The 13,156-nt window shown below is 48.0% G+C and overlaps 2 protein-coding genes across 3 annotated transcripts in view; one reads left to right on the top strand and one right to left on the bottom strand.

Annotated features, from left to right (window-relative positions):
* Positions 1–455: 455 nt before the first annotated feature.
* LOC143808358 (uncharacterized) lies at positions 456–3,518 on the bottom strand. Its single transcript, XM_077290899.1, has 2 exons — positions 1,850–3,518; positions 456–912 (listed from the first exon to the last, which is right to left on the bottom strand). Exon 1 carries the CDS (start codon positions 3,158–3,160, stop codon positions 2,012–2,014), a length of 1,149 nt encoding a protein of 382 aa, XP_077147014.1. The 5' UTR covers positions 3,161–3,518; the 3' UTR covers positions 456–912; positions 1,850–2,011.
* Positions 3,519–6,814: 3,296 nt separating this feature from the next.
* Positions 6,815–13,156, top strand: part of WDFY1 (WD repeat and FYVE domain containing 1) — a 46,384-nt gene continuing 40,042 nt past the window's right edge. Inside the window, exon 1 of one of the 2 annotated variants that reach the window (XM_077290897.1) lies at positions 6,815–7,006. In XM_077290897.1, the coding sequence (XP_077147012.1) occupies positions 6,873–7,006 (134 nt within the window). In that variant the 5' untranslated portion in view covers positions 6,815–6,872. The remainder of the gene's footprint in view (positions 7,007–13,156) is intronic. The other variant, XM_077290896.1, reaches the window with a different exon arrangement.

The raw sequence follows: 13,156 nt of genomic DNA, 5'->3' as shown, positions 1-13,156 counted from the left end.
CCAACTAACTAACTTTCCCTCCAAAACTACTATATATATGGGGAGTCACCTAGTAAATAAGATCAAGAGCTCCCCCTGGTGGCCTGGAGTGTGAACATGTTGCATGTTTGTGTTTACCCGGTGACAGTTATCCTTCCTTGCCTTCAAGCGTAACATCACTCTCCCCGTGAGGAAAGCAATGATACTGTGACGACCAGGACCCTGGGGTGCCACACTCCCCTTCCCCCCTCCCACCGTTAAGTACTCCCGGACTGGGAAAAGAAGAACAACAATATATTAGCAAAAAACATACAATTTTTAAATGCATGCAAACATATGAAACAAGTTAATAAATGTAAACTGGAGCATCCCTTTATGGGAGGAATGGATACTTAAACATTACAAAAACATATTTACATGGTATGAATACCTATTACAACTGGCTATGAAATGCAATTACCCTCTAAGGGTATACTATCACTTTAAGGCGTACCAACGGTGACTACCCATACGGGTACACTACTTCAGATCCGAATCTTCAACACTGTCTGGCATATTAAATACAGTCCTAACTAACTTTTCTAACACTATCAAGTACTATCATTTTATTAAAGTGCAACAGATCAACATCCCCTTTAAGGGTGCAAACATTTTTCAAGTCTTTCAGCATTTTTCTTTCACTTTCTTCTAACTAGAGCAACCATTATGGCTGCTACCCTAAAGTGCAACATACTTAACTTTTTATACTATCGTAGCATATTTAAAGGTGCAATTTTATCATTCAAGTAAATCAATCACATTTGTATTGCAAACAACAGTCACAATATGGGGGACCCGTTTTCCGCTAACCCCCAAAGTAGGCTTTAGACGGGCTACAAGGCGTATCCTCAGACCCTTGTTCTTCTGCAACGCCAACCGGGTTTTTCTTCAGGTCTAAATGTAAACAGATTATCAATTAAGGCAACATTAGAACAGTTCCTTTAAGAGCTCTATGTAAAACCAGTAGAAAGCACCTTAAAGGGAACCTGTCACCCCGTTTTTTCGGTATGAGATAAAAATACTGTTAAATAGGGCCTGAGCTGAGCATTACAATAGTGTAGTTTGTGTACCCCGATTCCCCACCTATGCTGCCGAAATACGTTACCGAAGTAGTCGTTTTCGCCTGTCAATCAGGCTGGTCAGGTCAAAAGGGTGTGGTGTCCTCCCCCAGATCTTGCGTAGTTTTCCGTTGGTGGCGTAGTGGTGTGCGCATGTCCAAGTTCCAGAATCCTCTGCCAGGGGATTTCAAAGAGCGCGGTGTCCGTTATTGCATTGGTGATCGGTGGGCGCGGCCATCTTCCTTTGGCCGCGCGTGCGCAGAAGCGGCGCTGTGCTGGCCGCGACGCTCTGCTGGCCGCGGCTTCAGGAAAATGGCCGCCGCGATATCCATCTGCGCACGCGCGGCATCCCGCGGCCATTTTCCTGAAGCCGCGGCCAGCAGAGCGTCGCGGCCAGCACAGCGCCGCTTCTGCGCACGCGCGGCCAAAGGAAGATGGCCGCGCCCACCGATCACCAATGCAATAACGGACACCGCGCTCTTTGAAATCCCCTGGCAGAGGATTCTGGACCTTGGACATGCGCACACCACTACGCCACCAACGGAAAACTACGCAAGATCTGGGGGAGGACACCACACCCTTTTGACCTGACCAGCCTGATTGACAGGCGAAAACGACTACTTCGGTAACGTATTTCGGCAGCATAGGTGGGGAATCGGGGTCCACAAAATACACTATTGTAATGCTCAGCTCAGGCCCTATTTAACAGTATTTTTATCTCATACCGAAAAAACGGGGTGACAGGTTCCCTTTAAGAGGTGCAAACTACTTACAATAAAGTTTTTGATCATGCACAGTTCATGATTCTGCAGTTCTTTTTAAAACAAATAACTGGAACCTTGAATGGGTTAAACGAACTTTCAAACTGGAACAGCTAAGGAATAATCCAACAGGGATAAATCAACTCTTTACAGTCATATTCAAATTTTGCAGATTTAATTCTTTTTCCATGGTAGCCCCTGCGGATTTGGACGATAGCCAGGTACCACATAAAGTAGTTCGTCAATACTCCAAATGGGAGTCTGGGTGCTCCTTGATCTTTGTTCAATTACAGTTTGGGTAGACTTTGAGCACATGGTGACGGGTGCTCTGTGAGAAGTAGGTGTAATTGTCACCTTGCCATGTGGGGATGCTGGTGAGCACAGCAGGGCTGCTTGTGGTGGCTCAGGGTCACGTGCTGGTGACCTGGTTGCTTTGAGAGCACATTTGTGCACATGTAGGGCATACCACCCTTTGTCTCCCCAGTGTCTGGTGTAGGTGACTCGGTCACCGGGGTAGAGGTCCCTGTCTGGGTGTCCCTCTTGTAGGTGGGGTTCCACATCACACCTGGTGACGAACACCTCCGGATATAGGTGGGGCTCTTTGATGAATCCCCAGCCGGATTTAATGCGGAATGCCACTACAGTCCCATATCTCCGTGGGCCCCTGTCCGCATATTTCATTCTCCTGGCCTGAGCTTTAGCCTGTAGAACTTTCTCTTTTGCGGCCTTACGTCGGAGGTCCTGCTCCCTGTCCTCCTGTTCTTGTTGGAGCGCCTGCTGCCGATGGGACTCGTCCTGGCTGATTACTTCTAGCTGCTCTCCTTCAGCTTGGGCCTCCCCGGGGAACCCAATTAGGTTGGTGCTGGAGTGCTGCCACCGGAAGGTCACCCATTCCCCGTGTACGTCTGGGGCCTCCCTCGTCGGCTGTAGTGGGGCGTCTGTGGTTTGTAGTGTCTCCCAGGGCCGTTCCCACTCGAGAAGGCTACACACCTGGCTGGGTGGTAGTGGTGGTGGGGCATCTACAGGCCCTAGCAGGGTGTCCTCTGTTACCGGGGCAGGGTTGTTGTTCCTACCTTCCACCTTGACGTCTCCGGTGCCGGCCTCCTCCGCTGCAGACCTGAGCTCCAGGGGTTGGCTGCGCTGCTGCTCCCGGACGTTTGCAGCTGCGCGGTACCAGGATCGCTGGAGCTGACGGCATAGCTCCTCCACTTCTGCGCTGAGAACCTCCGGGTTCATCAGTGACGGCGGGGCCTCCTCCTCGTCCAATTGGCTGGGATAGCTGCGGGCTTCCGCCCCCTCCTCCGGGTGACCTCCGCTTGCCATCTTGGGGCTCCAGATCACAGGATAGGCAGAGTCCAGCCGGCTTGAAGGCAAGTTGGGAGTCCCCTTTTCCAGGTGGAGATTAAGAGCCTTCCCTCTAGTGTGGTGGTAATGTAGTCCCTTACTGCCTTTGGCTTCAGATAAGGTGGTCCGGCTACCGGTCTCTGCGCTTTGCTAGGGAGACAGTCTGCTTGCTGCTGTCCTCTCCCTGGTGTCCTCGCCTGTGCTCCTCTCTCCTACACGCTCACTGCAATATATTCTGCTTTCAGTGTTGTCTCTGTCCAGGAGCTGCAGCACTCTGTCGTGGCTGCACGGCCCCTCATGCGTTCTTCCTGCCTCAGACTGCTCCAGTCTGCTGTCTGGCACTAACTGACTAACTTTCCCTCCAAAACTACTATATATATGGGGAGTCACCTAGTAAATAAGCTCAAAAGCTCCCCCTGGTGGCCTGGAGTGTGAACATGTTGCATGCTTGTGTTTACCTGCCAATTGCCTCTTCTGAGAAAAAGAGGACTTAACTCTATAGCGCCACCTGTTGGAAGTAGCGATCCTACAAGTCACAATCAACCCTTTAATGAGTCGTGCAATATGACTTAGGATAAAAGCCAAGTCAGTATCTCAATTCGCAGACACGGTGTTTCGGGCTGTTGGCCCTCGTCAGTGCGAAGCATGAGAACTGATTTGGCTAGGTGAGAGGCTCTGGTGACAGTTGTGCTTCCTTGCCTTCAAGCGTAGCATCACTCTCCCCGTGAGGAAAGCAATGCCACTGTGACGACCAGGACCCTGGCCCAGCTGCGCTCAGTGTCAGTGTGAGCGGTCATCAGCGGCTGCCGTCTGCAGACGCCGCTCATTACAGTGGTGTAGACAGGAGCCAGCGATGACAGCAAACAATGACACCCAGCTCAGCTGAGGTCAGACAGTTACAGGTTCAAGAGTAATAGAAAAAACTCTTCCAGCTGAAAATCCAGTGCGATTAAAAAATGAATGACAGCTTCCATTTCATGCAGCAATATAGCATGAATTGGATTTTTGGCTGCAGGACTTTTTTCTATGGGATCTATACAGCGCTGAGTTTGGCAGGAGCGGCCTCCCTTCCCCCATGCCGAGCATCTCGGTTATACAGCAGGGGTGAGCTGGTAGTTTCTATTGTTAGGCCGCGATCACACATACGCGAGATATGGCCGAGGCTCGCAGGTGAAAACCCAGCTCTGGCACCGACACTCCGGAGCGGAGCGTGCAGCCGCACAGCAATACATGGAGCTGCACGCTCCGCTCCGGAGTGCCGGCGCCACAGCTAGGTTTTCACCTGCAAGACTCGGCCGTATCTCGCGTATGTGTGATCCCGGCCTTACAGATTCAAGTGCCCTAAGGCCGGAGTCACACTACAGCGAGATACGGCCGAGTCTTGCAGGTGAAAACCCAGCTCTGTCACTTGCACTCCGGAGCGGAGCGTGCAGCTCCATGTATTGCTATGCGGCCGCACGCTCCGCTCTGGAGTCCCAGAGCTTGGTTTTAACCTGCGAGACGGCCGTATCTCGCTGTGTGTGATCCCGGCCTTAGGGGACTAACAAGTAAAGTAAAAAAAACATGTTTTATGTTTTTAAAAATACCAAAAAATAAAGAAAATATAAAGGTTGGAATCTCCTTCCTCTCCCCCCTTTAAAATAAAGAAGTAAATACACACACATGCGGCATCTCCGTAAACGCCGAATCTATCAACGGATACAATTAATTAACCCCATCTGTAAATGTAACAATGAGACAAAATCTAAAGGCCAGAGGTTATTTTCTTTTTTTTTAGAATTGTGGAATTCTTTCATACAGATCCCCAAAAACTAGAGGTTTGGTGTTGCTGTAATCACAGAGACCTGGAGAATCTGGTCACTGGTCAGTTTCACCAATGAACACTGTAAGGCTATGTGCACACGTCAAGATTATTTGCAGAAATTTCCTGAACAAAACCGGACTTTTCCGCATGAAATCCGCAAGCGTTTTTCGCGTGGTTTTTTTGTGGTTTTTGTGCAGGTTTTTCACGTTTTTTTCCGGAGCTTCAAAATGCAATAAATAGCGGGAAATCTGCAAAAAATCCGCAAAATTAGTGAACATGCTTCATTTTTTTCTGCGATGTGTTTTTATTGCGGAAAAAAACGCAACATGTGCACAAAAATTGCGGAATGCATTAAAAATGATGGGATGCTTAATATATGCTTTTTTTAAGCGTTTTTGCTGCTGAAAACTGCCGAAAAAACGCCAAAAATCCGGAACGTGTGCACATAGCCTACTAAGACATCCTAAAATCAGGTGAGGGGTTGTATTGTTCTTTTTTGTGCAATTTCACAGGACTTTGTTGTTTTTTTTTCCGTTTTCCGGTATATTATACAGTGAAATGATAGCAGTCACTGAAAACTACAGAAAAAACGCTCTCATATGGCGAAGAGGATGGAAGAATAAATAAAGGCTATGTGCACACGCTGTGGAAAGTGGTGCGGATTTTTCCGCACTGTTTTTGGTAAATCCGCAGGAAAACCGCAATGCGGATTTACAGCGGAATTACAGCGTTTTTTGTGCGGATTCCTATTATGGAGCAGGTGTAAACCGCTGAGGAATCCGCACAAAGAATTGACATGCTGCGGAATATAAACCGCTACGTTTCTGTACAGCATGTGCACTGCGGATATTGTTTTCCATAGGTTTACATGGTACTGTACAACACATGGAAAATTGCTGCAGATCCGCAGCGTGTGCACATAACCAAAGGCTATGTGCACACGTTGCGGATTTCCTGCGGATCCGCAGCGTTTTTTACCGCGCAGAAACGCTGCGGATCCGCAAGTGATTTACAGTACAATGTAAATCAATGAAAAAAAAAAAACCGCTGTGCTGATGGTGTGGAAAATTCCGCACGGAAACGCTGCGGATTAAGGCTATGTGCACACGTTGCAGATTAGGCTTAGGAATTTCTTGCGCGGATTCTGTCTCTCCTGGCAGAAAACGCACCTGCGGTTTTTTGTGCGGTTCCGCAGCGTTTTTTTGTGCGTTTTTGCTGCGGTTTTCTTGCGGATTTGCTGCGTTTTTTACCCCTACGGTTTTCTATAATGGAATGGGTACAAAAACGCTGCAGATTCACAAAAAAGAAGTGACATGCTACTTCTTTTAAACCGCAGCGTTTCCGCAGCGGATTTTCCGCAACGTGTGCATAGCATTTTTTTTTTCTCATTGATTTACATTGTACTGTAAATCAATTGCGGATCTGCAGCGTTTCTGCACTGCAAAAAACGCTGCGGATCCGCAGAGAATCCGCAACGTGTGCACATACCCTAAAAGAAGTAGCAAGTCAATACTTTTGTGCGGATCTGCAGCGTTTTTGTACCCATTCCATTATAGAAATCCGCAGGGGTAAAAATGCAGAAATCCGCACAAAATCCCCATAAAAAATGCATCAAATCTGCACCTGCGTTTTCTGCAAAGAGATGCAGAATCCACACAAAAAATTCCAGAGGAAAATCCGCAGCGTGTGCACATAGTTCTGGCTGTTGGGTCTGTGTGCAGTGACTGACCGGCGCTCTCTATACTCCTCCTCACAGCCGGGGTGGCGGCCGTACTCCAGTAATTACAGTAGGCGCTCCTACACAGGTCACTACGGTGCATACGAGGGATGGTGCGCAGCTATGTTTTGTATTACGGCTACGGGCCTGCTCAGGTCACATGACTCGAGATGGCGGCTGAGATCCACTCCCGGTCTCCCCACGGCCCTGTTCTCCTCACCAAAATACCCGGGCACCGGGAACACGTGACCTCTGCTTGCCTCATCCCGCGAGAGGACGGTGTCATCACCGCTAGCGAAGACCGGTAATTATACTCCTAGCTGAGGGGTCGGGATGATAATAATGCAGGGTGACGGCTGTTGTCCTGCATCACCTGGTGACGTCACGGGCGGAGTGCGCGGGGCTCGGCAGCTTTATGACCGTGCCAGAGGAACATGGTACATGATACTGAAGTCACTGGCTGAGCCCCCGGGGTCTGCAAGTGCCCCCATTATACCAAGTATTAGGGGGATATACAGGATACTGAAGTCAGTGGCTGTGCCCCCCTTATACCAAGTGTTAGGGGGGGATATACATGATACTGAAGTCACCGGCTGAGCCCCCGGGGTCTGCAAGTTCCCCCCTTATACCAAGTATTAGGGGGGATATACAGGATACTGAAGTCAACAGCTTTGCCCCCTTATACCAAGTATTAGGGGGGATATACAGGATACCAAGTCAACGGCTGTGCCCCCCTTATACCAAGTATTAGGGGGGCTATACATGATACTGAAGTCACCGGCTGAGCCCCCGGGGTCCACAAGTTCCCCCCTTATACCAAGTATTAGGGGGGATATACAGGATACTGAAGTCACCGACTGAGCCCCCGGGGTCTGCAAGTGCCCCCCCTTATACCAAGTATTAGGGGGGATATACAGGATACTGAAGTCAACGGCTGTGCCCCCCTTATACCAAGTATTAGGGGGGCTATACATGATACTGAAGTCACCGACTGAGCCCCCGGGGTCTCCAAGTTCCCCCCTTATACCAAGTATTAGGGGGGATATACAGGATACTGAAGTCACCTACTGAGCCCCCGGGGTCTGCAAGTTCCCCCCTTATACCAAGTATTAGGGGGGATATACAGGATACTGAAGTCACTGGCTGAGCCCCCGGGGTCCGCAAGTGCCCCTCTTATACTAAGTGATAGGGGGATGTACAGGATACTGAAGTCACCGTCTGTGCCCCCCGGGGTCCACATGTGCCCCCTTTTTACAAAGTGTTAGGGGGATAGTTGACAATAGAAGTACCATGTGCCAACTCTGGTTCAGAAGACCTGCTAAATCACAGTTGGTGTGAACACTGACCTGCCACATGCGTCCCATAAAATTTTTTTTGTATCTTGTTTTTTTGCCTTTTGAACAAAAGTTCATTTTTTAATCAACAGATCTTGGAATAATAATAAGTTCCACAATTGGATGTGTTTAAATAAAATGTTCCTGTGCAGAGATCTTATAAATGTGCTCCTGCTGTGCACTGTGTAATGGCCGTGTCTGACTGTGCGGGAACATGGTCTGCTCATACCACATCTCCTGGGCAGGGGGGGAGAAAAAACTGTTTTTTCCAGGAAGATAACGTTGGGCTGGGGGACGGAGCAGGAGGTACCGGTGGTCCTCTCTGGTGTGGGGGGCTTCATTTCTCTCTCCTCTGACACGTATATCATGTCAGAAGAGAGAGAAATCATTAAAATGTCCGGCACACTTTTTTTTTTTTTTTTTGTGATTAGACACCAGAAAATCTGACCCCGATCATGTTCTCCGGGGTCTCGGCTACCCCCGGTAGCCAAGACCCTGGAGATTTTGCTACTGGGGGGCGTTACAGCCTTATTACCGATCTCTGTTTTAAAGGGAACCTGTCACCTGAATTTGGCGGGACCAGTTTTGGGTCATATGGGCGGGGTTTTCGGGTGTTTGATTCACCCTTTCCTTACCTGCTGGCTGCAATATTGGATTGAAGTTCATGCTGTGTCTTCCGTAGTACATGCCTGCACATGGCAATATTGCCTTGCGCTGGCGAGTACTCCGGAGGACAGGGAATGAACTTCAATCCAATATTGCGGCCAGCATGCAGCCAGCGGGTAAGGAAAGGGTGAATCAAACACCCGAAAACTCCGCCCATATGACCCATAAGGCTTATCGGTGGCAGCTAAGGGCTTAATTTAACACATCCAATTGTGAAACTTACTATTATTTCACGATCTGTTGATTAAAATGAACTTTTGTTTGTGGGAAAACCGATTTAAGGCATTATACGTGATCTACAGTACTACACCAACAGAATAAACAACGTAACAATGTGGCGGTCCTCTCCGCACAAAATGTACATTCATTGGATCGGTGGGGACAATGAATGTCTGACCTCCGCTGATCTGAAATTAATGACCTAGCACCTTTAAAAGTTGTTTTTAGTTTTTTCTTATTTTATTTATAAAAAAAACAAAACAAAAAACATCCCAACATCAAATTAACACTTTATAAAATTGATCTAAAGATCAGACAGATACAAATAGCAAACTTGGAATAAAATGTGTTGTAGTAGGGCTGTGGAGTTGGTATAAAATGGACTGAATATATAATACATTGGGTACAGTAGTACAATGCAGGATGTGTTGTAAATGTTTTCATAATAATTTGGGAAAGTTATAAAATGTCCTATAAATGTCTGTTCTGTTCCTGACCTAAGGACCTCGGCTTTTAGTTGAGATGAATCTGTGCTGCACTTTATGTACATGCTCAGTAGTGATCAGTGCTGTGGAGTCATAGGTGAGATGAATCTGTGCTGCACTTTATGTACGTGCTCAGTAGTGATCAGTGCTGTGGAGTCATAGGTGAGATGAATCTGTGCTGCACTTTATGTACGTGCTCAGTAGTGATCAGTGCTGTGGAGTTGTAGTTGAGATGAATCTGTGCTGCACTTTATGAACGTGCTCAGTAGTGATCAGTGCTGTGGAGTCGTAGTTGAGATGAATCTGTGCTGCACTTTCTGCACATGCTCAGTAGTGTCCAGTGCTGTGGAGTTGGAAGTTTGGCTTACTGACTCCACAGCCCTGTTATCTAGGCTAAACTCAGAAGCATCAGATTACCGGCAGCAGATCACGCCCTGTTTTCCTTAGGGCAGGTTCACAGGAGCGTTTAAAAAAATAAATAAATAAATAAATCGTTCCATTCCATCCAGAAATGAGGGACAATTTTTTTTTTCTCACTTGTCATCCGTGTACAATCTGTTTTCTTTACAGCAGCAGCTATTAATAATGTACAGGACCATTTAGCGTTTCCTATGTTACAGAATTGTGGTGTATAATCGCACGCTGTACTGTCGCTGTATGGCATCCAAATGGTTTCTCGCACTCATAGGGTACTGTCTCACAGTGGCAGTTTGGTCGCTACAACGGCACGATCCGTGACATTCCAGCGATATACTTACGATATCGCTGTATCTGACACGCTACTGCGATCAGGGACCCCGCTGAGAATCGTACGTCGTAGCAGATCGTTTGAAACTTTATTTCGTCGTCAAGTGTCCCGCTGTGGCGGCATGATCGCAGCGTGTAACAAAGGTGTGCACGATATTCCCAATGTCCCGTATGACTTCTTCATCGCAACTACGTCATGAAATTATCGCTCCAGCGCCGGTGCATTGCAAAGTGTGACCGCAGTCTGCGACGCTGGAGCGATAATCAAGCGACGCTGCAACGTCACGGATCGTGCCGTCGGAGCGATCAAAGTGCCACTGTGTGACAGTACCCATAGTCTTGAATAGTCTAATCCAATTTACAGAAGTAATTAGTGATTTTGCAGCATTTTTTTTTCTCCCTCCACACACCAATTCGGTCATTAAAAATAAATCGCTCGACTGCATGCCCCCCCTGTGCAGAATACTGGGCTTTCTAAGATAATAGGGAAACAGTATATGTATACACAGTACTTATGGTTCCCGCTGAGCGAACCCTGCAGATACATGTGTTGTGCTGTATACTCTGGGAGCATTTTCCAGAGGATGTGCCAAATGTAGGCCTCAGATGCAGTGTGCACAGGGCGCAAACGGGATCTGTGACTTGTCATAAATAAGTCATGGTCTTCCATGGAGTAAATGTCGCCTTTCGGCTGAATCTGATGTTTTCCCCACTAATGAGATACGGCTCCCTCCTTCCTGGGGTCCTCAAGAAGACTTCTACAGAGAAGAACTGAGCACCACGCCCACTTGGCTAAAAATACTAGATTTACATACAAGGAAGAAGACACCATATCTGAGGAACAAATGTAAAATCTGCATGGATAGGAGAGAGGACCTGCTGTGGTGTAGAATAACGCAGCCGCCATGGATGGTACTTGGAGAATCCCATTCATTACTGCATGAAGGAACTGTGGCCTGCAGGGGCCGCGCATGGCTCTGATGCTACTGCTACTCCTCAGATCTCCTATTTTGGACATTTTTACCCCCAGAGACTTGTCACAATGTCTTCTCAGTGTGTTTATGCTGCTGTTAAACCCTATTGATGAGCTGTAGATGCCTGAGAATAAAGGGGGTGTTGTGCTATGTCCGTGGAGAACAAGGGGTTCTTGTATAACACATAACATGTGAAATAAGGAGTCACACTTAATCCTTCACCCCATTCATGTGATCTGTATACGTGGCATGCTTTCCCTTAGGCATGTGAAGGCTCCTGCTTCTGTTCTGTTCTCGTATAACAACCGTAGTGTAGTATTTACTGTAATGCTCCCTAATTCTGTCACAATTTTGGGAAAAATTATTTCGCTTTTTGTACTTTCATCAGCAGTGTGGATAGGTGTCTTAAAAAAAGGAGATGTCTAAAAGGACTCGTGAAAGATGTAGCATTTAGACTGTGCACACGTTCAGGATTATTTGCGTTTTTTTTCGCAATAAAACCACTATAAAAACGCTTAAAAACGCATACATTAAGCATCCCATCATTTTTAATGCATTCTGCAATTTTTGTGCACATGATGCATTGTTTTCTATTCGCCACGACAGCACCCACTGAGAGAGGGGATCCGCCCCTAGGAACAGGAAACCTACAGAGAGATAAAAGGGGCGGCCCCCCCTCGCTCCTCAGTTGGTTTCCTGTTCCTAAGGAAGCCCACAGAGAAGATCTCTGTAGACACTAACAGCGGTGTCTGAGAAGAGGAAAGACTCGCCTGGATGCCGCCTGTACGTCTCTGCTGAGCGGCAGGGGCTCCAGAGCGAGTAGAAGCAGAGTCGGGGATTCCTGTTGGTTCCCTCCTCGTCTGCACCGGCCAAATAGTGGGGCCTGGGAAGTTCCAACGATCTCCCTGCTGGGACATCGTTGTGGAAGGACGACCATCGCGGTATGGTTACCTGGTCGATTCCGGTCTGGAAGGTGTGGCGCGACAGCGGTGGCTCCCCCCGGTCCCTCAGGTACGATTCGTGGGGTTGTAATGCCGGAAAAATGCGGCAGACGCCGGCGCATGCGCAGTGCGTCCGGAATCCCGGATGTAGTATGGCCGACCCCCGGAGGTCGGCATTGCATTTCCGGGGGAACCGCCATGTTGGATTCCTCCTGGCGGTATTCGCAGGTGTCCTGGTGCAGGTAATTAAAAAAAAAAAAAAAAAAAATGGGTTGCAGCTGCGGGGGCTGGGTTGATAGTCCGCACTATAAAAGTCCGATAGGAAGGGAAAAACAGTGCGCATTATGTCGTCCCACGAGGAAGTCAGTGAGCACCCTGTAGAAGAGCCACAAAAGCAAAGTGGAAATGCTGCAAAAAAGAATAGTGGACACTCCAGGAAGAGTGATTCCACTGAAAAATCAGGAAGGAGATCATCCCGTTCCACATCCCAGACCGGACGTTCCACCCAACAATCGGTATAGTATGCTTCAGAATGTTTGGGTATTCAGCTCCTTCAGAGCTTATATTGGTCTCCTCTGCTCATGTCCCTCTAGGCAAAAAGCAAGGAGAAGACCAAGCACAAGCAGTGTGCTATATGTATTGAGCCCCTGCCTGACTCTTATTCAAAAACGTTATGTCAGGCATGCATAGATAACACCCTGCGGCAGGAGGAGTCCGTTAAAATGGACGAAATACGGCTCATGATTCGGGAGGAACTCCAATCGTTGAGTGGTGGTCCCTCAGGCAGTGTTGAGAAGAGAAGTAGGAGAAAATCCTCACCTAATGCTGACACGTCGGCGGAAAGTGGGGAAATTGATTCAGACGTCTCCCACTTGTCTGGTTCCTCAGATGAGGAGGAATATGTCTGTTTCCCGACTGAGGGAGTAAATAGTCTAGTCAAATCAGTGAGGAAAACGATGGGGGTGTCGGAGGTTAAAGAACCCCAAACGGCCCAGGAGGTTATGTTCGCAGGTCTATCTCAGCGAAAGGGCCACGTATTCCCAGTAAACCAGACTATAAAAGATCTCATTAAAAAAGAGTGGAGCAAG

The sequence above is a fragment of the Ranitomeya variabilis genome, chromosome 2 (genome assembly GCF_051348905.1).
Source record: "Ranitomeya variabilis isolate aRanVar5 chromosome 2, aRanVar5.hap1, whole genome shotgun sequence".
Taxonomy (NCBI): domain Eukaryota; kingdom Metazoa; phylum Chordata; class Amphibia; order Anura; family Dendrobatidae; genus Ranitomeya; species Ranitomeya variabilis.
The sequence above is the reverse complement of the archived record's forward strand: the minus strand, read 5'-3'. Positions and strand labels throughout refer to the sequence as shown.

Bases quoted from the DNA above. Each gene is read 5' to 3' on its own strand.
- LOC143808358 (XM_077290899.1), bottom strand. From the start codon at position 3,160: ATGGCAAGCGGAGGTCACCCGGAGGAGGGGGCGGAAGCCCGCAGCTAT.